We start from the raw sequence: 26,745 nt of genomic DNA, 5'->3' as shown, positions 1-26,745 counted from the left end.
GCATTTCTTCTCCGAGTTTACAGCAAGACACCCAGAATGCAGGTTTTAAAAGCCTTTACTGAGGGGGAAAGGAGCATGTGCTGGCTCCAGGCTTGGGCAGAGTAGATTGGGCGGCTCCCTATAGAAAGAGGAGGCCTGGAAGATAGGGACTGTCACAGCCCAGGGGCTGGGCCCTGGGGCCCCCGCAGTCGGAGCTGCTGAGACGGCAGGGACCACAGTGGCAGCTGAGGGCCACGGGGAACGACACCACCGGGTCCACACCCGGTGGGCAGCCTGGGAGCTGGATGGAGGCGAAGCGAAGCTCACGGTAGGTGCACACTGGCTGGGGCACGGGCGGCAGGGCCGCAGGCAGCACTCGCACCTGGAGGCCATAAGTGGGACATGCCTGGGGCCAGGTCCTCCTTGGAGCCCCTTTCCACATACCCGCCCTGACTCCACCTCCCCGGCCCTGGCTTGGGGAACTAGACCACCCATCTGCCCTCTCTGCCACCCCACCTATGGGGTCCCAGGATCTGGTCCTGAGTGACCCTGCCTAGAACTGGCATCCCCCTCAGGCTGGGCATTCCAGGCCCACCATGGCCCCCTTACCATGCTGGGGCAGTAGCCGGCACAGATGCTGGTGGTGAAGGTGATGCAGACGGGGCAGGCCTCGTTCTCGGCAGCCAGGGTGGCATTGATGGGCCGGCAGAGAGGACGCAGTGGCCCGCTAGACACCCACTCCTCGCCCGAATTTAGCAGCAGCCATAGCAACAGCCCCTGGGATGAGGCCAGTACCTCAGGTCTGGCCAGAGGCCTCAGCCCTGCCCCTCCCACCCCTGCCCACCTGGTTCCAGGACCCCTGTGGGCTTTGATCCCCCATCCCTGGTTCCTGCCTTCAGGGTAAGTCCCATAGCCCAGACCCCCACACAAGGATCCCAGATGATGGATTCAGATGCCAGCCCTCAGGCCCTCCCCTACCCACTTCCCTCCTCCTAGCCAGAAGCCTGCTGGCTGTCTACCCGTGTAGAAAGATAGCCACTTCCCCAGGTCCTCAGGTTGCGGGGCTCAGTCCCTCTTTATCCTAGTTGTGGCCTGGGTGAAGGCAGAAGATTCCCAAGGCCCCACAATCTCACCTGGAGCTTCCCCATCCTTGGTACCGTCCCTCCCTCACATACCTAGTCTTATACATGCGCCTTGTGGGGGTGGCAAGGCCACCAGGCGGTGGGGTAACCTGGACACTAATCCCCCGGGGGCGGGAGGCCGACAAGGCCAGGCAGGTGTGCAGGAGCCCTGGATGGCACACTCAGTCCCCCCTCCCCATCCTCCGCCTCCCAGTGAGAAGCCCGTGGTGAAGCTGACCTTAGACCCAGTCCTCGGGTGTTAGAGAGGTGTTGGGGCGCAGGAAGTAGGGTACAGGAAACCCTTGGCCGATACCCCTTCTGAGAAGCCTCACCCCTGCTCCACCTGAGACCGAAAGCCCCTGTGCTCTCAGGAGACCATCTCCGAGGGGCAAGGCTTCAGCCTTGGACTCCAGCCAATCTGAAAGGGCTTCCTACCTCCTGCACCCAGGTGACCCCAAGGAGGAAGTTAGCTGGAGCCCCATCTACCTCACACCCAGCCCCCCCAGAAGCCAGATTGCCCGGAGCCGTCGCCAGAAATGAACACGGTGTAAGCCATTTAAATCCGTCCTAGACTAAGATAAATTCCTCCCCCTCCACCGCCGAGGGTGTGTCCCGCCTCCTATCATTTTTTCACCGCCGCCTCCGGGTGCGTTTTCCGACGCAGTCCGGTCCCCGCCAGCCAGGGGCGGTGTCCTGTGATCCGGCCCAGCTTCACAGCCCTGGGGGGGCGGGCCCGGAGCCCGGCTCCCGCGCGCAGGGGTGTGTCCAGGGCGGGGCCGGCCCGACTGCGCTCAGACCCGCGCCGGCTCCCGGCTGCCGTAGGCGGAGCTCTCGGGGCGGTAGGCTCGCGGCACGCTGTAGATGGCCGGCACCGGCTGCCAGTGGGGGCCGCCCCAGGGCGCCTCCAGTGGGCAGAAGCGGTCGAGCCGGCGGAGCGGGTGCAGCGGGGACCCGTAGGACTCCTGAGCCAGGGACAGCGCCCCGCGGTGCGGAACCGCCGGCGTCCCGAGGCGCGCGCGGGGCACGCGGACCCGCGGGTACTGGGGCGGCCGAGAGGAATGCGGACAGGGCGGCCCCTGCGGGCCGTGGCCCCAGGCTTGGGGCGTCTCTTCGAAGTTCCAGTAGGTCAGCGAGTCCTTGCGGGGATAGCCAGACAGCTCCTTCCTGCGGAGGGCGGACAACACAGCTGGCTGGGGGCGGGGGTACAGTGGGATCGGCGGGCGAGGCAGACGCTCCGACCTTGGGTCCTGAGTAGGCTGCCGGCCCGAACGCGTGCGTTTGGGGGCGAGGACACATATGTAGGATCCCAGAATTGTTCCCGGACCCTAGGAAGGATGGGACCAGGGACTCGCTCGGGTTCCTGGGTCCTCAGGGTATCTAGGGGCTGGAAATTGGGGCTTTGGCATTATTGGGAGAAGTATCCCGGGACCCAAATGCTAGACCTCAGTGCCATGCCGGCCGCTGCAGAACCCCCCTCGGGCCCACTAAAGGCCTTTCCTGTCCCTGTCGCAGGTCCCCGAGGATTGTGTGCTAAAAGAGGTAGGAGTAGGGCTCTGAACTGCTGCCTGTGGCGTGTGGCAAAGCCGAGGGCTGGGCCTTCTCTTGAGTCTGAGACGCTGAGCCCATAGTGCGGGGCTCGGAATCCCACCGGCCTGTCCGGGCCGTGCAGAGGGCGGGTGGAGTCAGGACGCGGGCTCACTTCGAATAGGCTCTGAAGTCCTGGGCCGAGGTGGTCAGGTAGAGCTGCTGGCGGTCCAGGACGCCCTGGTCGGATACCGTGAAAGGCCGGCCGGCCAGCTCAGAGTTCCTGCTCCAGGGGATGAGAGCCTGGGGAGGATCCGGGAAGGAGGGGGACGCAAGAAAGGTTTCCTACCCCGTTCCAAGCCCTGAGTCCCCGCCACAGACTCCAGATCCCTCTTGCCTAGCCCCTCTGGGCCAGGCCCTCACACCCGGCCCCAGGGTGCTTCAGCTTTGCTCTCCAAATCACAACCCCTACTGGCCTCTTCTCCAAAATCCAAACACTTCCCGCCCAGCCAAGGAACTCAAAACCAAGCCCCTGCCGCAAAGCCTTCCGGCTCCGCCCCCAGACTCAAATCTGGCCCACCCGCTGGAACTCATCCTCATCTTGGGCAGCAGTTCTTCCTGGACAGTTCCCATCCCGGAAAGCCTAGACGCTCCTTCCACCCAAGGAACCCCCCGGACGCGGTCTCAGTATATTCTCATTCCTCCCCCGGCGGGGCAGAGCGCCGCTGCCCCGCCCCTGGCCTCAGAACCCCCCACTTAGCCCCGCCCCAGGTTCTACCAGTGCTCCCGTCCCCTCTGAGCCAGGATTTCGGGACTTCAGCAGTCCCCGCCTCCTTCTAGCCCCTCCCGGAAAGATCCAAGCCCTTGTTGCAGCCTGTTACCCTCTGGTTGCCTCCCAACCTCCATGCAACCCTTTAGCCTCACCCCACCCACAGATTTCCTTCTGCGCCTGTCCCAGGATCCCTAGTCACGCCTCTAGCCAGTGTTCCAAGCTCTGCCCCACTGCGGCCAGTGCTGCCTTCCACTCGGCTACCTGGGAAGGGCCCCCACGGTGGTGATCAGCCAGCTCCAAGGGCTCGGGCCCGACGTCGAAGGTGGCATGCTGGTCAAGGCCGGGCCAGCCCAGGTACTGCGCCCTCGTCTCGCTGAGCTGGTGCTTTGTGATCAGAGGGAGGCGCCAGCCGCGTTGTCTGAGCTGCGGCAGGCGACGTGGGGACCCGGTGAGAATGCTAGGGACTCACGTGCGGTCTCCAGCCCTGTCTCCCCCGGATCGGGGGCCCAAGAGGCTTACCTTTTCACCTAGGTCCTTGATGCCCAGAACCCGTGTGGGGTCTGCAGGCTCTGGGGCCTTGGGCTGTGCACAGGGACCACCGTGGGTCTTGGGCACGTAGGCCGAGCCAGAGGTTGTCTCCCACCTGCTAATGACCTCGTCGAACGCCCAGATGTGCGAGCCTTGCTTTGTGGCTGGGGGTAGGGGGTCTGCAACTGTGGACTGGGGAGACGGCAGGGGACGTCGGTGAGAACGACCCAGGAATCCGGGGCCTCCAGCCCAGTCCTCTTCCTGCCCAGAGCCCAGCCCTTTCCTCCTTCTAGTTTTGGACATTCAGTTCCCTGGACCCTCCTTCCTCAGGCCCAGGATCTGAGGCCCCTCCTTATTCAGACAAGAGTCAAGCTCCCATTCCTCTTTTCTCTCAGCACCCAGGAGTCCAGGATCCTCTCACCTGCACAGTGTGCGGGGGAAAGGGTGCAGGTGGGATAATGTGGTGGGCGACACCACTGCTGGTGAGATGCCAGGCGGGCCAGGACCCAGACACCTCTGTCCCGGAGATGGGGGACCATGGGGGGCCATAGCACAGAGCTAAGGTCCGACCGGTCATGGCCCCACCCCCACCCAGTGGCCAAGTAGGAGCAGCTTGTTGTTGCCGTTGCCCCAGGTGACAGAACTTGCCCACCCCGGATCCAGCCAATGGGTGACCTGCAGCCATGTGGACAGAGACCCAGGGACAGACTTGAGAGAAAGAGAGAGGGAACAGACACCCAGAGAGGGAACAGACACCCAGAGAGAGGGGACAGAGACCCAGAGAGGGGACAGAGACTTGGAGAGGGTGGTTACAGGGACCAGTCAGCTTCGAGGGAACCCATGAGGAAATCCCCCTCCCTTTTTCCAACTGACCCAGGCCTGGGTTACAGACCCGTCCCAACCCTCTTTGCTGCCTCCTCCCTCTGCCAGGCCTCCCCCACTCAGGGGGTAACGATTTCCAGACTGTCCGGGGCCTTCCCCAGGCCCTCTCTCCCTCCCTCCCCGCCTGCGCCTGCTGAGGAGCTGGCCCCCTCTGTCCCGCCTGCCTTTGATTTGGTTGAAAACTTGCACCTGGGTATGGGGCGGGGGTGGGGGGGGTGGGGGGGAGACAGAGAGACCTGCAGAGAAATACTTTAGAGAAAGAGGGAGGCAGAAAGAGATGTGATGAGAAAGAATGAGTGGGAGACAGTGAGGGAAAAAGAGACAGAGACAAAATAAAATAAAATAAATAAAAAAGAGACGGGGACAGAAGGAGAAGGAGCTACTGACCCAGAGACAAGAAACACAGGAGGTTAGAGAATGGGATGGAGGCATAACAGGATAGTGGGGCCAGAGACACCCGGGTGCAGAAAGAGAGGCAGCCGGACCCCTGTTCTCCTCCTCAGGGGCTATTCTGTGCTGGCAGGGGTGGGAGGGTGTCCATGTCCCTAGGCCACGTGGGTCCTAAAAGACTGTGGGCAACAGGGGTGGCACTACGGAACGTCCATAGTCTGCACATGGCTTCACCTCCTCATTTTAAGAAACTTTTGGTCCAGGCTTCTGCCTCCTCAACCCCTATCATCTCACCCACCAACCTCCTGTCCTACCCAAGCTGGACACTGCTGAGGTCTACTTCTTCGCCAATGTGGGGTAAAGGTTGGGGCATGGGTGGGGGTGGAGGTGGTAAGAAACCTGACTCTAAGTCCCTGCCCTGGAATGAACTCTGTAGCGTCCTGACCTCCTAACAGTTATTCTTTGCTTGTGTTCCCATTTTGACAGGCGACTCATTACTTTACAAAAGGGTTCCAGGGTTCTAAACCAATGCTTGCCCCCCTCTAACCAAGTAAGACTTCTTATTCGAGCCCCAGATCTCAGGGATGCCAGCCATTAGCCATGAATTTTCAGGTCCTCTAGCTGTTGCTTTATGTCCCAGTATCTAGGTGGCCCCACACACTTGTTGACATTTCCCTTTCTTATTTCTCTCTCCAGGGTAGCTGGGCAATGTCCTCTGAACATGAGCGGTCAGCAACTTAGAAGCCGAGGGCCTCCAATGGTCAAATCCACAAGCGTTGATCTGGCCAGTTATGTATTGGGGCTGATAAACAGTAAGCACTCGGTACATATTGGCTATTATCATCAGCATCACCAATATTATTTTTCACCATGGTTTCTCCAGCAGAACTCCTATTCATCTTTCAAAACCCCTTTTGGTTTCACCGCTTGTGCTGCACGGACTGAACTCTCAAAATCCGAGAGCCAGGATTTCACATCCATTTGACAGGTCCTCAAACTGAGACCCCCAGAGTGGCCAGGCCATTCCTGAGGTCCCTCAGTGTCCAGCTCTCATCCTCAGTCGGCCCGATGCCCAGGCATGGGCCTCAGGCCCGGCCGGTCCTGCTGAGAAGCGTGCAGACGCAGGCAGTGTCGATTCGAATCCATCGCCAGCCCACTCGGCCCTGGGCATCGGTAGTCAAAGCCCGTACATAGGACTGCTTGGCCTTACACTCGGACACCCAGTGCCTCCGGTCCACACCCCGGCAGCCCCCTCCACCCCCCGCGGGGCCCCCTTCCCCAGTGCTGTTGGCCTTGCAGCGGGTCTCAAAGAAGTACTGGCGGAGGGGACCCCCGCCGGCCGCGGGCACCTCGCCCAGCACCTCCACCTCGCGCCCTCGCAGGTCCACGGCCGTCCGGCGGTCGGTCACCCAGCCACTGACAGCGTCACACACCGCCAGCTCGCCCCGGCGGTTGGCGGGGGCCGTCTCGCCCACTCCGCGCCGGCTGCGGTTGGCCGGGGCACCCACTGGCTCCCCAAAGGCGCCGGCCTCCAGCAGGAAGAGTAAGGGTGGTCCTGTGGGGGCGCCCCGGGACAGCGCTACTCGAGGGGACAGGAGGTCCCACTCAGGGGCCAGAAATGGAGGCAGAGTTGAGGGCGGGGGAGGGGGCTCCGCTGGGAGACTGGGGAAGAGGAAAAGGAGGAGGATGGGGAGGGAGCCTGTAGGGTAGAGGGGCATCTCGCTGAGCACCTGTGGAAAGAGGGGGAGCTGGGGTTAGAGAAGAGGGTGAGAGCTGGGGGGTCGGTAGGCAGAAATTAGGAACCCCAGAGGAACCTGCATGCCACAACCATGAGTGGGGGAGGGGTGTTCTAGAACCTTGGGGTATCCCATATTCTGAGATTTGGTAATACCCAGCTTCTAGATTAATAATAATTATTCAAGTACTATCACTAATATCAAACAAATGGGGAAACAGGCTCAGAGAGGTTTGTGACTTGCACCCGGTCACACAGCCAGCAAGCGGCAGTGACAGGACAAAAACCCAGGCTGGCCAACTCCACTCCCATCCTGCCACCACAGCCTGGAGGAGCCCTAAATCCCTAAGCCCAGAGAAGGTTTGAGGTTCCAAAATTTGGGGAGACCCCAGGTCAGCTCAAAACTGCCACTATCAAGGGAAGACCACTCCCTCTCCCAGGCAGAGCCTCAGTTTCCCTGTCCGCAAAATTGACCACAGTTGAAAAATGCAGGAGTGGCAGGGCTACTGCAGTTTCCCCACAACATTCCGGAAGCGTGTGGTTCTGGGAAAGGGTAGTGTGAGGGGACAGAGAAGCAGAGGCAGTTACCAGACCTGTCAGCACCTCCTCCTCCTGCTCCGAGCTCCAGGGCTGGGGGCCCCCAGGCTCTGGGGGGCCCCTGTGAGGGACACAGGTGGTCTCCTCCTCCCTGACATCTCAGGAGAGGGAGGGGGACAACCACCTAGGGGGAAGAAGGGAGCAGTCAGGTTAAATAGGCAGGAGAAGGGGGGCTCAAACCCCTGGACACTCGCCTCCCAATGTTCCTTCTACAGAGTAGGGTACCCAGCAATCGGGACCCTGCCCCCTTCCCAGAGGCCTCTTCCCTGCCCAGGTGATGGCTCCTGGCTGAGATGGGAAACAGATGGGGGCGGGGGACAGGCTGCCGAAAGAGGAGGCTGGAAAAGATTACATCCCCCCACCCCCCGGCTCATTCATCTCCCAGATGGGCCGGGGGGCGGGGCTGGCCTGGACACTGGGGTCCCTGAGGGCCCATCTCAAGAAGGCCTGGGTCCCCGGAACTGCTTCCTGGAATGTTCCGTCGTCGCGGGACAGGCCAGGGCCCGCCCAAGACTTCTGCTGCACATACCTGGAGTGGCTGCCTGCCCTGGTTCAGAGATGGGAAGGCGGGGTGTGTGTGTGTGTGAAGAGAGGTGCACGTTGCCCCGGCCAGGACCAGGAATTCTGGTCCCCAGCTGCCTCCTCCCTCACACTCGGAGTCCCAGTCTCCCGCCCCCTCCTCCCTCAGACCCAGGAGTTTTGGACTTCAGACCCTTTCTCCACGGAGACCCAGTAATCCTCCTAGACCCCTCACCCGAAAGATCTGGGGGTCAGGGTCCGGACTCCTGAGACCCCATTTAGGGAGGACGAGGTGGATGTCCGAGGCATTTCCCTTCCCGCCTGCCTCAGTTTCCTCCGCCAAGCCCCGCCCCGCCGGCCCCGCCCCCGTCCCTCCCCCCCCGGGGGCAGGGCGACCCGGGCGCCGGAATCCCGGGGGCGGAGGCGCGGAGTCTCACCTGGGGCGCCCTCTTCGGCTCCCCGCTGCCCCCGGCGCGGCGGCGGCTCCTCCTCCTGCTCGCTGTCTGCAGGGACGCCCGCTCCGCGCCGCACTCGCTCCCCGGCGCCCGGGTCGGGGCGGGGGCGGGGCGGCGCCCGACGGCGGGGGAGGGGCCGGGGAGCCCGCCCTCCACGCGCGGCCCCGCACCTCGGCACCCCGCCCGCTCCGTCCCAGGAGGCCAGGCGCCGGCGCCTCCCCCCTCAGACCCGGGGGTCCCGGCCCCAGCCCCTCCCCCCTCAGACCCGGGGGTCCCGGCCCCAGCCCCTCCCCCCGCAGACCCGGGGGTCCCGGCCCCAGCCCTTCCCCCCGCAGACCCGGGGGTCCCGGCCCCAGCCCCTCCCCCCGCAGACCCGGGGGTCCCGGCCCCAGCCCCTCCCCCCGCAGACCCGGGGATCCCGGCCCCCAGCCCCTCCCCCCTCAGACCCGGGGGTCCCGGCCCCAGCCCCTCCCCCCTCAGACCCGGGGGTCCCGACCCCAGCCCCTCCCCCCTCAGACCCGGGGGTCCCGGCCCGCAGCCCCTTCTCCCGCAGACCCGGGGGTCCCGGCCCCCAGCCCCTCCTCCTCCTGCAATCAGGGGTCCAGGTTCCCAGCCGCCTCTGCTTTTGAGCCCAGGGGTCCAGGCCCCCCTCCCCCACCCTCCTCCCTCAGACCCAGGGGTCCAGGATCCCAGTCCCTCCTCTGCGAGGTCCCAAGAGTCTGACGTCCCAGGACCCCTTCAGACCCGGGAGCCAGACACCAGCCCCTCCTCCCGCAGACCGGGAAGTCTGGGCTTTATGATTCCTTTGCCTTCTTTTGCCAATTAAGTGTCATTCCCAGGGCAGGGGCAGATTCCCACCCTCTGCTCTCATCCCCAATTCCCAGGAGCTCCAGGACAGACATTAACCAGCTGGGCTTGGGCAGCGATAAGGCCCGAGGCCCCCGGGGTGGGGAGGGCGGGAAGGTGGGGGCGCTCCCACATAGGTCTCGCTGCTGGAAGTTTTGGGATGGGGATTGGAGAGAGGGGCTTGTCCTGAGTTCAGCTAAGAAAAGTTCCAGGTATTATAGGGCTCAGAGATAGATAATGATATGTTCTGGGCACAGAATGACCCGCTTAGGAAAACAGTGAAGGGAGGGATGAAGAGAGAAGATGGGGAGGAAAGGTACAGAAACAGCAGAAAAGGGGACAGAGACCCGGAGGGGGAGGAGAGCGGTGGGCAGAGGCCCAGAGAGAAACCCTCGGAAGGACGGAGACGGAACCCTTCACCCAATCACACCTCCATCCCGGGACTGGGGCTCTCCTCCCCCAGGGCTATTTTGAGGAGGAAAGCTGACACCCAGCTCGGGGGGGGGGGGGGGGGGGGGGGGGGGCTCATCCCGTATCCCTCACTCAGCCTAAATATAGCACGGCAAGGTGGCAGAAGGGTGTCCCCGGATTAGGGTGTTCCCCTTTCCTCTTCTCCATCTCAGCCAAGGCAGCAGAGAAGGCAGCTGCATGTGTTCCTCGGGGTGGGGGAGGGGCGCCTTCCCAGGCTGAGCTGTCCACTTGGGTCACCTCCCTGACCGCCCCACTCTTCCCCCACCCAGCTCACCCCACCCTGTACCAGAGGCACTCTCACTTCCAGTTTCTGAAGGGGTGGGGGGGGGTGGGGAGTTCCAAAAGGGTGACTGGGAGACACTTGAAAGGTCTCCGCAGGTCTCTCTACCAGCTCTTTGGGGTCTCTTGGCCTCCCGCTCTGAGTCCCTTGCTCTCTGGGTCCCTGTCCCCCTATCTCTGTTTCCCCAGTTATGTAGCCCCTGGGGCTCTGATGCCCCTCCCTTACCCCTTCTCTGGGCTGACACCCCCTCCCCTAGCTCTCCACCCTCTCTGTCCTGCTCTCCCTCCTCCCCTCAGATGGATGTCCCCTCTCCAGGTCTCCCCTCCGCGTCTGTGTCCGCCTCCTTTGGGCTCCGTGCTGAGGTCTGTGTCTTTGTCAATTTGAGAGGGTCTTTCTCTGTTTCTGTCTCGGAATGTGCCTTTCTCTCCACTTCAGAGACAAGTGATTACCTAAAGATTGCATTATTTCAACCCTTACCAAACTCTTCCCATAACCTGTATCTAATTCTCTCTGGATTAAAAGAAAAAAAAAAAAGTGGTTGGATTCGATCAGTGGTTCCCAAATGAGATTTCTCAGCTGTATTCTATGTTGCCAAGAAGGACTAGAAAGGAGGTCTGCCTCCCCCCAGCCAGCTCCCCTCTGGCGTTTCACACTGAAAGAAGATTTCATTTGACAAAAAAGGGCGGGAGGGGAAGGGGCTTATAGCTAAAAATAATACCAACACTACCACTGGATGAGTTTTAATAAATTAACACAAGTAAAGTACTTCGAATGACGCCTGGCACATAGGAAGCTCTATATGTGTTTTAGCATTTATAACCATCATCCTTTAAATGCCCTTTGAGCTCTGAAAGTCCTCTGAAATTTTTGGCTTCGTGACCTTGGGTAACATCTGCCCCTCTGTGCCTATGTTTCCCTATCTGTCAGAAATGAGGCTTTTGAACTCAGGAGGTCCTGTGTGTTGCCTTAGCCGGATGGGGGCTTGGGGAGTGGGGTCTGGCAGCCCACCACAAGTCCTGGGCCCCCTGGGGACTGGGTGGGCAACGTCGGGAAGCCTCTCCCCTTCTCTGAGACTGGGAAACACAGGGAGGCGCGTCCTCTGCCCGACAGCCTCCCTGAGCTGGGGGAAGGATGGAGTGATTTAGGATCTCTTTATGATTTTGTGGAATAGAGACAGTGTCTCCCTCGGGTCAGAAGGCACTGAACTTTTCAGTCTCTTTTTCTCTTTTGTAGTGTTCCTCCTCTGGGACTCTACGGTCTGTCTCCAACTCCAGATGTCTGTCCCTCTCTTTCTGGGTACCTGACCTCCTCCCGCGGGTCTCTGTCCCTCACCCTTGGTCTCTGTCTGTCCCTGTCTGGGTCTCTGTTCCTTTTTTTCTGGGTCTCTAACCTTTCCTCTTTCTGGTCTCTAACTCCTCCTGGGGTCTCTGTTCTCCCATCACTTTGGGTTTCTGCCTCCCCATCAGTCTGGACAGAGTACGAACAGTATTTTCTCCCTTGGCTCTGATTCCATCTGGAGGCACAAATGCAGTGGAGAACGGACAGAGATGGAATTTGAATGGCAGAATTAAGCAGGTGTGGGTTAAATGTCTACATCTCCCCAGACCACCAGAGCCCCTCCGGATGGATGTGTGAATCTACAGATACAGAATCCACCCCCACCCCTCACAGTGAGTCATACTAGTCAAGCCAGTTCACTACTTCTTCCCAGGAAACACCACACTCACTCCCTGGTACAGAATTCTTCCTCGAATCCATTATCAGGGTGGTTCTGACGCTACCACCAAACCCAAAACAACCCCACATGGCCCTATGCAAAGGATACATACAGTAGGACTCAACACAACATTCCTAAAGGACTCACACAATGGCACAATCCAATGTAACTCAATTCGGCATGGCCCCACGAGACCCAGCCATATGACCCAAATGAACTGACGTATGAGACTCACATGGTTACAACTCAGTACAGCTCGACTCAGTGTGACCCTGAAAGGTTTCTAGTCATCTAACTCGACATAACTCAGCTCAACAGAGCCCTAAAAAGACTCCTACGGTCCCTCACCCCAACCCAACTTAACCCAACATGATCTAGAAAGCTCACTTTCTATCACTAGACTCTTCATATTTCAACATCACTCACAAGTTCACAGAACCTAAAATAACATGGCCCTAGAAGAATAACAAAGTCACACAATTTCCAACATGTCTCAACACAAAACCACCATACATGATCACTCAATCAGTCCCAACAATGCCCTGAGTGAACAGTTAATGTGAGCCAACATGGCCCCCACTCAAAACGACGACTCAATCCTGTACAGTGCAGCTCAACAAGACTCATTTGGACTCACAACCCAACCTTATCCCAACATGGACCTAGGGAGCTCACAAAACTCTATAACCAAACCAATCTTAATGATTACTACCCCCAAAAGCCCCATTAGCCTGCACAATTCAATGCAATACAAACGATTGGAGTCCCCCCACCCCCAAGAGAGATGCCATAACTCAACTTGACACGACCCAGTGCCATTCACTGTCACCTAAGGAGGTCTCCACAGGAGCCACCAACCACACAACTTAAGACCCAAGACTCAAGTGCTCTCCCACTCAACACCATCTAACCTAGTTCTTCCTAAACCCAACGCCCTCCCCTTGACCTTTTCCTCCTCCCCTCCCTCCCTCCCTCCCTTCAAGGAGATGTGAGGTCCTGCAGACCTCAACTTTCGTTACACTTCAGTGACCAGGTGTTTCCCAGGGGGTACCCAGAGTGGAGGTGGCAGCTCAGGCACGTCTCCGTCCACCAACCCCCCATTAGCCTTGCCCTCCAGCGTGCCACAGGGCTGCATGTCCACATGGCTATACATGCTGCCCTCCTCGTCCTCTGTCTCCCGGTGGTAAAAGTAGCTGAAGTTGGAGACGATGACTGGCACAGGCAGGGAAATGGTCAGCACACCGGCGATTGCACACAGAGAACCCACTATCTTGCCCCCCACAGTGAGGGGCACCTTGTCCCCATAACCCACTGTGGTCATGGTAACCACTGCCCACCAGAAGGACTCAGGGATGCTGGTGAAATGGGTGTCTGCCCGATCAACTTCGGCAAAGTAGACTGCGCTGGAGAAGAGGACCACGCCGATGAAGAGGAAGAAGATGAGGAGGCCCAGCTCGCGCATGGAGGCCCTTAGTGTCTGGCCGAGGATCTGCAGGCCCTTGGAGTGCCGGGACAGCTTGAAGATACGGAAGACGCGCACCAGCCGGATGACTCGCAGGATGGCCAGGGACATGGCCGGCTGGCCCACCCCCCGCTGCCGTGCCAGCTCTGTGCCCAGAGCCACAAAGTAGGGCAGGATGGCCACGAAATCGATGAGGTTCATCACGTTTTTGAAGAAGGCCGCCTTGCTCGGGCAGGCCGCTAGGCGCACCAGAAGCTCAAAGGAGAACCAACAGATGCACAACGTCTCCACCACAAAGAACGGGTCATCGAAGGGCAGGCGGGGCGGGGGTCCCGGCACTGTGCTGGAGCCGTTCAGCCTAGCAGAGAACTGCAGGAAGGAGTGAGTTCAGGGAGGACCAGGCCAGGGCCGGTCCTGAGACTGCCATGCTTGTTTAAATATCCAATGCTTTCTCTGCAGGTTGGTCAATAGCTGCTGTCCCCAAGGCCTCTGGAGACCCTGGCATTCCCAGAATCCTCCTTTCACAGGACCCCAGGGATTGCCCTGGAAGACCTGACCTTACAGGATCCTGACCCAGGTTCACTGAAGGGGCCCCCACCCCGCATTAACTTTCTAGGTAAGGGTCCCAGCTCTGGCCTCGCCATTCCTTGCCCTCCCCCATCCCATCCAGACTATAATGCCTCAAGACCTTCTCTGTAGACCAAGTCCTCGGGACTACCCCCTCTCACCGCCCCCAGCCTGGATTGCTCTCTGATCCGTTCCTCTTACCCCCTGTGCCAGGCCCCACACCTCTGGCTCCAGTTCCCTCAACTCGCTCCTTGTGGTTCCCGCCCTTCCGAATTGGTCGCTGCCGGCTCCAAGTCCCCATATTTCCAGGCTTTCCTGTGCCCCCCAGTTTGGATTTCTGAATGTTCTCACGGCTGCACCCCTGGACTCAGGTTCCTATTTCACACCCACTTCAACAGCCGTGTTGCACCGGTAGGGCCGCCTACTCCCATCCTCAGGGCCCGACCCCGGCCCAGCTTTTAGTGACCCGGTCCCTGGTCAGGCCCTTGCCCTACCTTCTGATTGGCCACGTCCTCCCGCCAGGCTCCGTATGCCCCGCCCAAGCCCGGCCACACACCCCCGCCCGCTCTAGAGGCCCCACGTTGTGATTGGCCAGGTCCTCCCGCCCATCCCCCGGGGCCCCGCCCAGGCCCTCTTCCCGCCCCGCCCCTCCTCCCACCCAGGCCCCGCCCCTCACCGGGCCGGTGGCTGCCGCGACAGCTGCCAGCCCCGGGCCGTCGCGGTCGTCGCGGAAGTCGGGCAGCGTCTCGAGGCAGAAGACGACGATGGAGACGAGGATGACGAGCACGGAGACGACGGCGAGCACGCGCGCGGCCTGCGAGCTCTCGGGGAACTCGAAGAGCAGCCAGAGCTGGCGCGGGAAGGCGCGGCGGGGCAGGGGGCGCTCGGGCGGCGCGGCGCAGCCCTCGTCCTCGCGCAGGCGCGCCAGCGCCGCCGCGCCCAGCCCGTAGAAGGCCACCTCCTCCAGGAAGACGTCGAGCGGCACGTGCGCCGGCCGCCGCAGCCGCCCGCCGGACTGGTAGTAGTAGAGCACCGCGTCGAAGCTGGGCCGGTGCCGGTCGAAGAAGTACTCGCGGCGGGCGCCGTCGTAGAAGCGGCCGCGGCGCGCCGGGTCCCCGAGCAGCGTGTCCGGGAAGCGGCCCAGGGTGCGCTCCCGCGTCTCGAAGCGCAGCCCGGCCACGTTGAGCACCAGCCGCTCGCAGCAGCCGCACGGCGGCGGGCACCGCGGCTCCATGGCCACCGGCGGAGGACGTGTGGCCCCGACGCCCGGCCCGGCCCCGCCTCGGCCGCCGCCGCCGCCTCGGCCGCCGCCGCCGGTGTCCGGTGTCCACGCGTAAAAATAGCCCGGCCGGGAGGCCAGGGCGCGGGGGCGGGGGCGCCCGTGACCCCGACGGGGCAGAGGGTGACCGGGCGCCCTCTATCGGGACACCCGCCCTGCCCCCTCCTCCGTCCACCCGCGCTGCGCGCTCTCCGCGTCTGTCCGCTTTCGGGGTCCCCTGCCCTTTTGTCTCGGTGTCGCCGGGCATCTGTGCCCACAGTCTCTCCAGGGTTTCCGTGTGTATGTCTGGCCCTCAGCGTCCGAGTCCCTTTGTGGGTCGGTGGGGGGTGTCACGTATGTCCACGTCTCTGTCCCTGGCAGTCTCTGTGTCTGTATCGCTGAGCATCTCTGTGGGCCCATTCTGTTTTGGCGCTGCGTGTCAGGCTCTGTCTCTAGGTTTCTGCCCCTTCTGTTTGGCTCTTGTCTCCTTTGGTCTCTGTCTCTCTGTTTCTCCCCTCTCTCCCGGCATCTGTTTCTTGTCTCTCAGGGTCTCTTCTCTCTCATTATTCTTAGCCCTCCAGATCTCTGTCCTTGGATTCCTGACCTGGGGCCCCCACTGGGCCTCTTCCTTTCCCTCCACCTCTGGCTCTGAGCCTCTGGAGGACTCGGCCTCTCTGGATTCATGGCTCTGAATCTCCTTGACTGTCACTCTCAGTGGGGGGCCGGTGTGGGTCTCTATCTGTCTTTGGATCTGTCTAGATTGTTGTTTTATCACCAGGTCTCGCTGCTCCTCCCCTGCCCGGGAGGTTGCCCCTTCCTGGGGATGTTCAGGCACCTGCACACTGCTGGCCCTGCGCCGCCGGTGCCCCGTCTCCTCGCCCGGGTCTCCCCCGGGGTCTCCACCTGGACACTCCCTGACTTTCCGACACCAGAGGGGTGGGGATGGGGGGGCTGAGCTGTAGCCCTGAACAGTGTGAGAGGCCGGGCCTGCCAGGAACAGGCAGGAGGGGGGCCGGGGATTCGCCGCGGCGTCACTCGCAGGAGCCGAAGGGCAGACAGATGTTGGCCTTCCAGCCCCGGGTATCCAGTGACACTGTGTAAAAATAGCTTGGGAGGAAGCTCAGGGAAATAACCCACCCCGACTGCAGGGAATGGTGTCTCGGGCGCCCTCTGCTTGGGGAGTGGAGAGAGGCGCGAGAGATTAGAACTCGTAGGGAATTGGGGCTACAGTTTATTTCTGGGATGCTATGTCACCTGCTCTCTGGACTCCTGTGTTCCTCTTCCTGGGTCTCCATTTCTCCTCCTTCTGGATCTTTTTCCTTCTCTCTCATGGTCTCCAGTCTCCTCTGTCTCTGCATCTCTATTCCCCTTTCCCTGTGTTCTGTCAGCCCCACCTGTGTGGTCTTTTGTCCTTCCTCCCTCTTCTCTCTGGACCCTGTCCCCTTTTCCCTCACCCTTTGCCCCCTCTTTTTTTGGGACTCTGAACGCTCTGCAGGTAGAATCTTCCATAAATCAAGCTGGAGCTCAATGACCCCAAGTCGCTTCCTTGCATGGAGTTGGCATTCAGGTGGTGTCTGCTGCTTCTGAGTGGCTCCTTTTCCCCCGTGTCCTCAGTTCCCAGCCAGCCCTGCACAGCCTCAGATGAGCCAGCTTCTGTTTCTTCTCCGATCCCCAGACCTTTCCCTTGCCCTGTCAACGACAGAAGGCCCTCCATCCCCTCCTCTCTCCAAGAGCCTAGCTAGCGGGTCCCCCTCCCTGAAGACCTAGCTCCCCTGCAGCCCTCTCACTTGGGCCCTTTGCTCTCTCATGCCCTCCTGCCACTGGGTCTGCTGGTAGGACAGGTGTCTTCCTTGCTCCTCCTTGACCCTTCCAGACAATTCTCCCTCCCCTCCCAGACTCTTCAACTCCCTCAAAGCTCAAGCTATTCCTGGGCACAGTTCCCATCCTTCCTTAGAACCTACCTCTTCACCTTTTGGCTATTCCTGCTCAGTCATGGAAGATTTTAGATCCTGGCTCCCTGCGAGTCATTCCCAAGCTGTCCTTATTCTTAGTAATTTCAGTATCCCCATAAGTGATACTGATTCCTCTAACTCCTGGCCCATAGAAGCTTGTTTTTTTTTCCCAAAATGGCCACATCCATATTTTCCCGTCACCCAGAACCTTGCCACACGCTATCACATGGAATCCGTGTCCTTTCCCCTTAAACTGAGTGACTTTTGGTGGCTGCCTCAACTACCAAACAACAGTGGAAGTCACACACTATGTGATTTCTGAGGTCGGGTGGTAAAAGGTGCAACTTCCTCCTCACCCTTTTTGTCTTGGGACACTTGGCGAGAGCTGCAAGTGAGGCCCCTCGGGGCCCTGGCCGGACCCACCAACCACGGGCTTGTGCTGACTTAGAAGCAGATGCTCCAGCACCGGTGGCCTCCTCCTCTGAGGTCCAGCAGAGAGCAGACATGCCCCCACCGCAGCCCGCCTGGCCCGTATTGCACACTTGGGGTGAAATGAATGATTTTTTTTCTATGTGGCCAGGCGGTTTGGGGGTGACTTCGTTACGAGGCACTTGAACATGGCCTCTCGGTGGGTGATCCCCTCACTTGGAACAGGCTCACCCTGCGCCCTACCTCTGCCACCCACTCTGTTTTATTTCTTTCTTAAATGGCTTGATTTAGATAATGGTTTACATCCCATACAATTAATCCATTAAGGTGAATTCACTGGCTTTGCCGTTCAACAGAACTGTTCAGCCATCGCCACAATCATATTTTAGGACATTTTCATGATCTCCGAAAGAAAACCTGCAACCCTGAGCCATCATCCCCCAATTCTGCCATCTACTTTCATGGTTGTGCCCTGGTCCTTGCCAAGATCAGTAGCTAATTTTTGTTGTTGTTGTTGTTCCCCCTATTATTTATTTTTATTCCATATGTTCTACTCGTCTGTTGACGAGTAGATAAAAGGAGCATCAGACACAAGGTTTGCACAATTACACAGTCACATTGTGAAAACTATATCATTATACAATCATCATCAAGAAACATGGCTACTGGAACACAGCTCTACATTTTCAGGCAGTTCCCTGCAGCCTCTCCATTACACCCCGAATAACAAGGTGATATCTATTTAATGCATCAGAATAACCTCCAGGATAACCTCTTGACTCTGTTTGGAATCTCTCAGCCATTGACACTTTGTCTCATTTCACTCTTCCCCTTTTTGGTCAAGAAGGTTTTCTCAGTCCCTCGATGCTGGGTCTCAGCTCATTCTAGGAATTTCTGTCCCACGTTGCCAGGAAGGTCCACACCCTTGGGAGTCATGTCCCACATAGAGAGGGGGAGGGTGGTGAGTTTGCTTGTTGTGTTTCACCTCACTTTCAATCAACCGGTTACCTCACTCCTTATTCCACTGGAAAAAATAGAAGCTACCAATAAAACACTTCACCATAGTCCATTCCAGTCAGCTGTCTGGAGACTCTACTTTCCATCCATTAACAATTGATTATCTGTCCCACCTTGTGGTCGATGGATTTGTGTCCCTCACAGAGGCATGTTGAGTCCTAAGCCCTGATCCTGTGGGAGTGAACTCATTTATCAGTAGGCTCTTCAGAGATCCTATTTAGATGAGACCAAATTGAATCACGATGGGCCTTATTCCATATGATTGGAGTCCTTATAAGAAGAGGAAATTCGAACGCAGTCAGCTGGTTAGAAGAATCCAGAAAGCAAGACACATGACCGTGTGATAGAGGCACAGATGCACTTACGAGTCGATGGATGCCAAGGATGACTGACAAGCCAACACTGACACGCTTCAGACTCCGGGAGGAAAGATGGCCTGGCGAGACTTGGATGTTGGACTTCCAATGTCGAAAATCATGAGATGAGAAAGAAATAAATGCCTGGGGTTGAAGCCAGCCTGTTGTGGTATTTGTCATAGCAGCCCTGGACAACTAAGACATGCCCTGATCTAGAGCAAGGTCTTGAGGGCTGGATCCCATTCCCCTCTTTTACCCACAGGCTCTGTTCCTGCCCTCACTCACTGTCACCAGTGTGGTAGGCAGAATAACATCCCCCCCCCCAGATGTCCACCTCCTCGCCCCCAGATCCTGTGGATGTATCACCTTATATGACAAAAAGGACTTTGCAGATATGATTAAATTCAGAATCTTGAGTTGGGGATAATCCCAATGGTCCTTATAAGAGGGAGGTCAGAGGGTCAGAAAGAAGACGTGAGGATGGAAGCAGAGGTCAGAGAGAAGAAAGGATGCTATGCCACTGGCCTCAAAGATGGAGGAAGGGGCCACGAGCCAAGGAATAGCAGCAGCCTCTAGAAGCTGAAAAAGGCCAGGGATAATCCAGATTGTTCTCTGGAGCCTCCAGAAGGTACATAGTCTTGAGGACCCAGTTTAGATCTCTTTTTTTTTTTTCATCACATAGTTGTATATTCATCATCTTGATCATTTCTTAGAACATTTGCATGAATTCAGAAAAAGAAATAAAAAGAAAACAGGAAAAAAATTCATACATACCATACCCCTTACCCCTCCCTTTCATTGATCACTAGCATTTCAGTCTACTAACTTTATTCCAGTTTAGATTTCTGGCCTCCAGAATTAATAATAAATCAGTGTTGTTTTAAGCCTCTGTTTGTGGCAATTTATGACAGGAAGTTAATACAATCAGCCTCTCTCCTTCCTTGGTATCATTCCTGTGCTTGTATGAAGCTCTTAAGTATCATCATCTTTTTTAATTTTAATTTCATAATGGTAAATATTTTATTTTCTAAGAAGATATAATAATCCTAAATGTGCATGCATGCAATATCTGAATTTCAACATAAACAAAGCCAAAATTTGACAGTATAGAAAGCAAAAATAGTCACGTCTACAGTCAGTCGGCGATTTTTGGTAGTGCTTTCTCTGAATGCATAGAACAAATAGCCAAAAATTCGATACTTATATAAAACACTTGAAGAAATCTCTCATCCAAGATGACTGAACTAACATTTACAGAATGTTACACCCATCAAACACAGAATATGCATTCTTTTCAAGTTTACATTGAACCTTAGACCATATACTAGGCTGTGAAGCAAGACAGTTTCAAAGAATAGAGTATATCCTCTTATTGCAATAGAAATAAATTGGAAATCAATAACAATTAGATATCATGGTATTAAAGCTGATGTTCATAGATCCCCAGTTCCTGGCATTCAGATCCTGTGTGATTCTCTCCCCTTAGGTATGGATTGATGTTAGTCACTTGCTTCTAATAAATATAGGGTGGATAGAAATGTTGAGATGTCAATTCTGTGATTAAGTTGTGAAAGACTGTGACTTCTCTCTTGCCACCTTTCACTCTCTGGATGTTGAGTGTTGTTCTAGTTTGTAGGCTGCCGGAATGGAATATACCAGAAACGGAATGGCTTTTAAAAAGGGGAATTTAGTAAGTTGCTAGTTTACAGTTCTAAGGCTGAGAAAATGTCCCAATTAAAACAAGTCTATAGAAATGTCCAATCTAAGACATCCAGGGAAAGATACCTTGGTTCAAGAAGGCAGATAAAGTTCAGGGTGTCTCTCACAAGTGAGAAGGCACATGGTGAACACAGTCAGGGTTCCTCTCTCCGTTGGAAGGGCACCTGCGGAACATGGCATCATCTGCTAGCTTCTTCTCCTGGCTTCCTGTTTCATGAAGCTCCCCTGGAGGTGTTTTCCTTCTTCATCTCCAAAGGTCGCTGGCTGATGGACTCTCTGATTTCTTGTGGCTGTCATTCTCTGCTCTCTCGGGATCTCCTGGCTTTCTCTCTTGTCCTCTCCACTGTCTTCTTTTGATCCATTCCTGTAGGTGCAGACTTGTTGTGAGTGGGTCCTTTTGGTTCGGTTGTTTCAATTTGAGATGTGGCCCACCCTATTCAAAGTTGGTCTTAATCCTTTCACTGGAGTCCTTGATGAGAGCATAAAGGGCAAAAGAAAAAAAGAAAGAAAGAAAAACAAACAAAACCACAGAAAGCTTAAAGAGGAGTCCCAGAGAAGCTAAGAGAGGACGCATAGAAGCTCAGAGGGAGCCACTGAAACCACAAGCTGAAAGCAATGATACCTGGGCAAGAAGGACCAGCAGACACTGGCGATTTGTCTTCTCATGTGACAAGAGGTGTCCAAGATGCTGGCAGCCTTTCTTCAGAGAAAGCATCATCCTGCTTGTGCCTTAATCTGGACATTTTCATGGCCTTAGAAATGTAAATTTGTAAAAAGCAATCAATTTTTGTATGTTGCATTCCGGCAGCTATAGCAAATCAAAATTATTCCCATCATTCCCACATCATAATAGCATCCATCCTTTTTTAAACTTTTTTTCTTTTGAAAGATTTTTAGACTTACAGAAGAGTTCCTTGTGCAAAGATAGCACAAGGAATTTTCAAATACGCTTCACCCAGCTTCCCCTCATGCAAACATCTTACATTACCATGGGACATCTATGAAAATTAATAAGCGAACATTGGCACAGAACTATTAACTAAAGGACAGATTAATTTTTCCACTCCCAATCCTTTCTCTGTTCCAGGATCCAACCAGGATGCCATGCATTTAGTTGTCATGTCTTCTTTGTCCCCTCCAACCTGTGACTGTTCTGTCTCTCCTGACCTCAGCACTGTTAGGCGCAGAGTTGTTGAGGAATCCATACAGGACAGCTAGCCGAAGCTTGACAGGTTTACTGAAGGGAGAGAGCAGGGAGATGGTAGGGAGGAAGCAGGGAGAGAGCAGGCAGGCGGGAGCCAGCAAAACCTGCCAGCAAAAGGAAAGAAAAATGCCTCCTGCTCTTTGTTCTGGGAGCTGTGTTTTAAAGGGAAAGTGACACTGGGAGGGGAGGGTGCCCACTAGATGTTGTGTTGTCCCTTGATTGCATGGGGGCTTGTTAATTTAGGGTATGACAGATTGCTGAGGTATTGACGCACTGTTCTCCTTTGATGTGCAGCTGCATGTATCAGGCAGGGCGAGGTAATGGTAGGAGAGGGTGTTATCAGCAGAAACAGATTTCTAGCTATCTGGGATGTTTTCATCCACCATCTGGAGGCTATCTTACCAGCCAGTAGGGTAATTGTTCATATCCGGATCTCTGGACCCACAAAGGAAGCTGGGGGGGGGGGGAGGGGGCAGGGGTTGCTGAGGGGCCTGAGGGGATTCCTGTATCAGGAGTTCCTTTGGCTCTTAAAATTCTTTTTCTGAGATCTAACAAGCACTTTTGAAAAATATTGGCCAGTTATTTTGTAGATTGTCCCTCAACTTGGGCTCATCTCCCTTCTCGTGATTAGATTGAGGATATGGATTTTTGGAGGAAGACTACTGCGGAGGTGAGATGCTCTTTTTGCCCCATCATGTCAGGGACACCCCATGTCTCTATGTCTTCTTCCCGGTGATGTTAACTCTGATCACTTGCTTAGGGTGGCGACTGCAAAGTGATTATTTTCCCTTTGTGATTGTCAGCCCTTTGGGGAAGCCATCTGTCTTAGTTTCCCAGCTGCCAAAACAACCTACACTGGGTCGGCTTAAACAACCGGAATTTATTGGTTCATGGCTTTGAGGCTGGGAGAAGTCCAATGATCCAGCCATCAGCAAGGTGATACTTTGTCTTCAAAGGCTGAGGTATTACTAGGAACGTGGGATATTCTAGTTAATGAAATGACATGGTTGACAGAGGGAGCTATCATAGAGTCCATGTATGGATTACCAGTTTTTAAAGAATTATCCTGTAATGTAAGCCAACACCAAAATAATATTAGGCTTAATGTGACGTTTCTTTGATTCAGAAGAACCTGTAGAGCCTTGGAGGGTGTCAGAGGCATCCTCTTGAGTATCAGTTATGATTATTCAGAAGCACAGGCTTATCAGATGATAGAAATGCTTAGAAATGTTCAGAAGTGAATTCCAAATAGACTGCCCACTTCCTGTTTACCTACATGTAAAAAGTTCTGTCTTCAGTTATAGTACATGATGCATCCTAACTTCTCATGCTATCGATATCAAGTTGTCTTTATTTTTGACATATTGTCCATTTCTACTCTAAAAGCCCTTGGCATTTTATCTGGGATAGCATCTGAAAGCTGGAACACCTGACCTTCGCTTCTTCTCTTTAATGTTTCCAGCTTATGTTATGCCAGTAGGAGGGTTGTACCTGCCCAGGGACCTCTCCTGCCAACGTACAGGTAGGTAGAGGATACCACCTTAAAGAAGATCATTGCTGAGCCTTCTAAGCAGTTCTGCAGAGTCTCTCCAAAATGGAGCAGTGCTGCCAATGCAGCTTGCTTCTGTCTACAGATGGAGAAGTCCAGCTTCAAAAGTTACTTGCATTTTAAGCAACAAGTTTGCCAGGAGGTTGTGCTTCCCTTTTATTTCTTAAAAAAAACTTTAGGGACTTGTAGAAATCATCTTTAGATTGCTGTGAAACATGGTAATATTTTTACTTTTACAGATTTTTCACTTCTGACTTCAGGTTTAAAACTAACTTGGGTTTAGTATGTTCAGGGGTTTATGACTTGAAAATTTCCATATCCTGACTAAATCTTCTGGTAGTGTATAAATGTTTAAAATATTTGTTAGAAGAGATCCATGTTCTCCACTTGTTAATGCATTGCAAGCCAATTGAGTGTAAATACTTCAATAACATTTTTCCCTAATTTCATAAGTAAACTAAACTTATTTTTAAAAATATTTAATGTTTAATCCCTCTCTCATATTGTTTAAATGAGCCTGCAGATATTTTCCCTCCTTTTTGTAGGCTTTTACAAGATAACCATACGAATAGTAAAGCAAACAAACAATAAAACAAACAAAAAATCTTTGAAAATTATATTGCTTTTCTCCTTGTACTAAAAATTTGTATTTTGCCTTTCTGCCTTTTTTTACATCAAAATAAATGAAATCATTTGCCTCTATGGAGAACAAAGTATTACCATAATCTTTATTTTTGGTAATGGATGAGTAAGGGTAAGGTTGTCTGTGATTATAAAAACACGTGGAACTATCCAGGACATTTTCCTTCCATGGAATTAAAAGATTTCTATATTGACCTTCAAAAAAAAAAAAAAAAAAGGTTGAGGTATTCTGAAGCCAGAGATCCTTGGGACTCCTTGGCTCCTTGGCTTTTCTGTTTCATGTCGATGCACATGGTGGTGTCTTCTCCTTTCTCGTCTAGGGTCTGTGGACCTCTAGCTTCTGCTCCTCCAATGGCTCTCTCCCTCTATTATTGAAATTCTTCTGCTTACTCCAGTAATCCAGATTAAGACCCACCCTGTTTCAGTTGACCACATTTTAACTAACATCTTCAAAAGGTCCTATTTACAATCAGTTCAAACCCACAGGGATAAATTAAGATTTAAGAACATATATTTTTTTCTGGGGTACACAGTTCAATCTACTACATCATCTTTTAGTTTTAGTCAAGTTTCTTGAGGTATATTTTGCTTTGTTAAAGCTGCTGGAATGGAATATACCAGAAATGGGTTGGCTTTTACCATGAGAATTTATTAGCTTATAAGCTTCCAATTCTAAGGCCATGAGAATGTCCAAATTAAGGCATCAACAAGATGATACCCTCTCTGAAGACAGGTTACTGGTGAGCTTGGGTTCCTCCGTCAGATAGCAAGGCAGAGGGTGACCTCTGCTGGTCCTTCTCTCCCGGGTTTCATTGATTCTGCTCTGACTTCTCTGTGGCTTTTTCCCTAAACATACCTGGGTGTTTCTCTGAATTTCATTTCTTCACTTCTGTAGGTGTTTTATCCTCTTATAAAGGACTCCAGTAAGGGGATTAAAACCCACCTTGAATGGAGTAGGTCACATCTCAGTTGAAATAACCTAATCAAAAAGTGCCACCTACAATAGGTTCATATGAATGGATTAAATTAAAGAACATGATGTTAGGGGGTTCATAACAACTTCAAACTACCATAAGGTATAATTTGCATGAAGTAAAATTTACCCTTTTTAGCGTACACACCTGTTCTAGTTTCCTAGCTGTTGGAATGCAATATACCAGAAGCAGAATAGCTTTTAAAAAGGGGAATTTAAAAAGTTTCTAATTTACAGTTCTAAGGCAGAGATAATGTCCCTAATTACAAGTCTATAGAAATGTCCAATCAAAGGCATCCAGGGAAAGATACCTTGGTTCAAGAAGGCCGATGAAGTTCAGGGTTTCTCTCTCATCTGAGAAGGCACATGGTGAACACAGTCCCAGTTTCTCTCTTGGCTGGAAGGGCACATGGTGAGCAAGGCGTCATCTGCCCGCTTTCTCTCCTGGCTTCCTGCTTCATGAAGCTCCCCGGGAGGCGTTTTCCTTCTTCATCTCCAAAGGTCACTGGCTTATGGGCTCGCTGCTTCTTGTGGCTATTTCGTTCTTCTCTGCTCTCTCTGAATCTCCTTTCTCCAAAATGTTTCCTCTTTTATAGGACTCCAGAAACTTACCAAGACCCACCCAAATGGGTGGAGGCATGTCATCATCTAATCCAGTTTAATAATCACTCTTGATTAAATCACATCTCCAGGGAGATGATCTGATTACAGTTTCAAACACACAGTATTGACTAGGGATTATTCTACCTTTATGAAATGGGATTTTGATTAAAACATGGCTTTTCTAGGGTCCATACATCCTTTCAAACCAGCACAACACCTATGAGTTTTGGCAAACGTATACAGCTGAGAAACTGGCAGCACAACTGAAATATCAAACAGTTCCATCACCCCCCAGAAATTCCCTTGTGCCCATTTGTAGTCAACCACTTTTCCCATTTCCAGTCCCCTGGACACCATTGATCTGTTTTCTGTTCCTTTGTCCCTATAGTTTTGCTTTTCCAGAATGTTATGTAATGGAGCCAGATGAAGCCTTTTGAGTCTAACTTCTTTCACTTAGCATAATGCATTTAAGATTCATTGTTGCAAACATCAGTAGGTTGTTTCTTTTTAATGCTCAGTAGTATCACAGGCATTGCTAATAAAACTGTTATAAAATCCCTTGTACATGTTTTTTGTGTGAGCATGTTTCCAGCTCTCTTGGGTAAGTGGCTGGGAGTGGGACTGGGGGGTTGTGTGGTGAGCGTTATGTGCCATGTTTTCGCTATCAGCATACAGTCATGTCATAATACTTTCTTTGTTAAAAAAACCCTCTTTCTTGGTGCAACCACTGTGGAAGGCAGTTTGGCGGTTCCTCAAAAAGCTGAATATAGAATTGCCATACGACCCAGCAATACCATTGCTGGGAATATACTCAAAGGACTTAAGGGCAAAGACACAAACGGACATTTGCACACCAATGTTTATAGCAGCGTTATTTACAATTGCAAAGAGATGGAAACAGCCGAAATCTCCATCAACAGAAGAGTGGCTAAACAAACTGTGGTATATACATACGAGTATATACATACGATGGAATACTATGCAGCTTTAAGACAGAATAAACTTATGAAGCATGTAATAACATGGATGGACCTAGAGAACATTATGCTGAGTGAGTCTAGCCAAAAACTAAAGGACAAATACTGTATGGTCCCACTGATGTGAACAGACATTCGAGAATAAATTTGGAATATGTCCTTGATAACAGAGTCCAGCAGGAGGTAGAAACAGGGTAAGATAATGGTCAATTGGAGTTGAA

The 26,745-nt window shown here is 54.0% G+C and overlaps 4 protein-coding genes across 5 annotated transcripts; all 4 read right to left on the bottom strand.

Annotated features, from left to right (window-relative positions):
• Positions 1-44: 44 nt before the first annotated feature.
• LHB (luteinizing hormone subunit beta) lies at positions 45-921 on the bottom strand (the record flags this gene model as incomplete). The annotated part of the gene is made up of 2 exons (XM_077130453.1): positions 45-361; positions 589-921. Coding segments are annotated over 2 exons (576 nt in total), but the record flags the coding sequence as incomplete, so codon positions are not given.
• On the bottom strand, positions 647-4,624 carry SAXO3 (stabilizer of axonemal microtubules 3). Of its 2 annotated transcripts, XR_013163344.1 has the most exons (6): positions 4,346-4,624; positions 3,916-4,116; positions 3,658-3,819; positions 2,800-2,927; positions 1,339-2,264; positions 647-756 (listed from the first exon to the last, which is right to left on the bottom strand). XR_013163344.1 is itself a non-coding variant. In XM_077131209.1 (5 exons), the coding sequence occupies exons 1-5, from the start codon at positions 4,607-4,609 to the stop codon at positions 1,892-1,894; spliced, it is 1,128 nt and encodes a 375-aa protein (XP_076987324.1). In that variant the 5' UTR covers positions 4,610-4,624; the 3' UTR covers positions 839-1,891. The 2 variants fall into 2 exon arrangements, 1 of the variants encoding a protein (XP_076987324.1); XM_077131209.1 differs by lacking the exon at positions 647-756 and having other exon boundaries at positions 839-2,264.
• A 1,114-nt stretch (positions 4,625-5,738) lies between these two features.
• Positions 5,739-8,595, bottom strand: NTF4 (neurotrophin 4). Its single transcript, XM_077131210.1, has 3 exons — positions 8,485-8,595; positions 7,525-7,652; positions 5,739-6,926 (listed from the first exon to the last, which is right to left on the bottom strand). The coding sequence occupies exon 3, from the start codon at positions 6,912-6,914 to the stop codon at positions 6,282-6,284; it is 633 nt and encodes a 210-aa protein (XP_076987325.1). The 5' UTR covers positions 6,915-6,926; positions 7,525-7,652; positions 8,485-8,595; the 3' UTR covers positions 5,739-6,281.
• Positions 8,596-12,794: 4,199 nt separating this feature from the next.
• KCNA7 (potassium voltage-gated channel subfamily A member 7) lies at positions 12,795-15,079 on the bottom strand. Its single transcript, XM_077133571.1, has 2 exons — positions 14,522-15,079; positions 12,795-13,647 (listed from the first exon to the last, which is right to left on the bottom strand). The coding sequence occupies exons 1-2, from the start codon at positions 15,077-15,079 to the stop codon at positions 12,832-12,834; spliced, it is 1,374 nt and encodes a 457-aa protein (XP_076989686.1). The 3' UTR covers positions 12,795-12,831.
• Positions 15,080-26,745: the final 11,666 nt, after the last annotated feature.

The sequence above is a fragment of the Tamandua tetradactyla genome, chromosome 16 (genome assembly GCF_023851605.1).
Source record: "Tamandua tetradactyla isolate mTamTet1 chromosome 16, mTamTet1.pri, whole genome shotgun sequence".
NCBI lineage: Eukaryota > Metazoa > Chordata > Mammalia > Pilosa > Myrmecophagidae > Tamandua > Tamandua tetradactyla.
The sequence above is the reverse complement of the archived record's forward strand: the minus strand, read 5'-3'. Positions and strand labels throughout refer to the sequence as shown.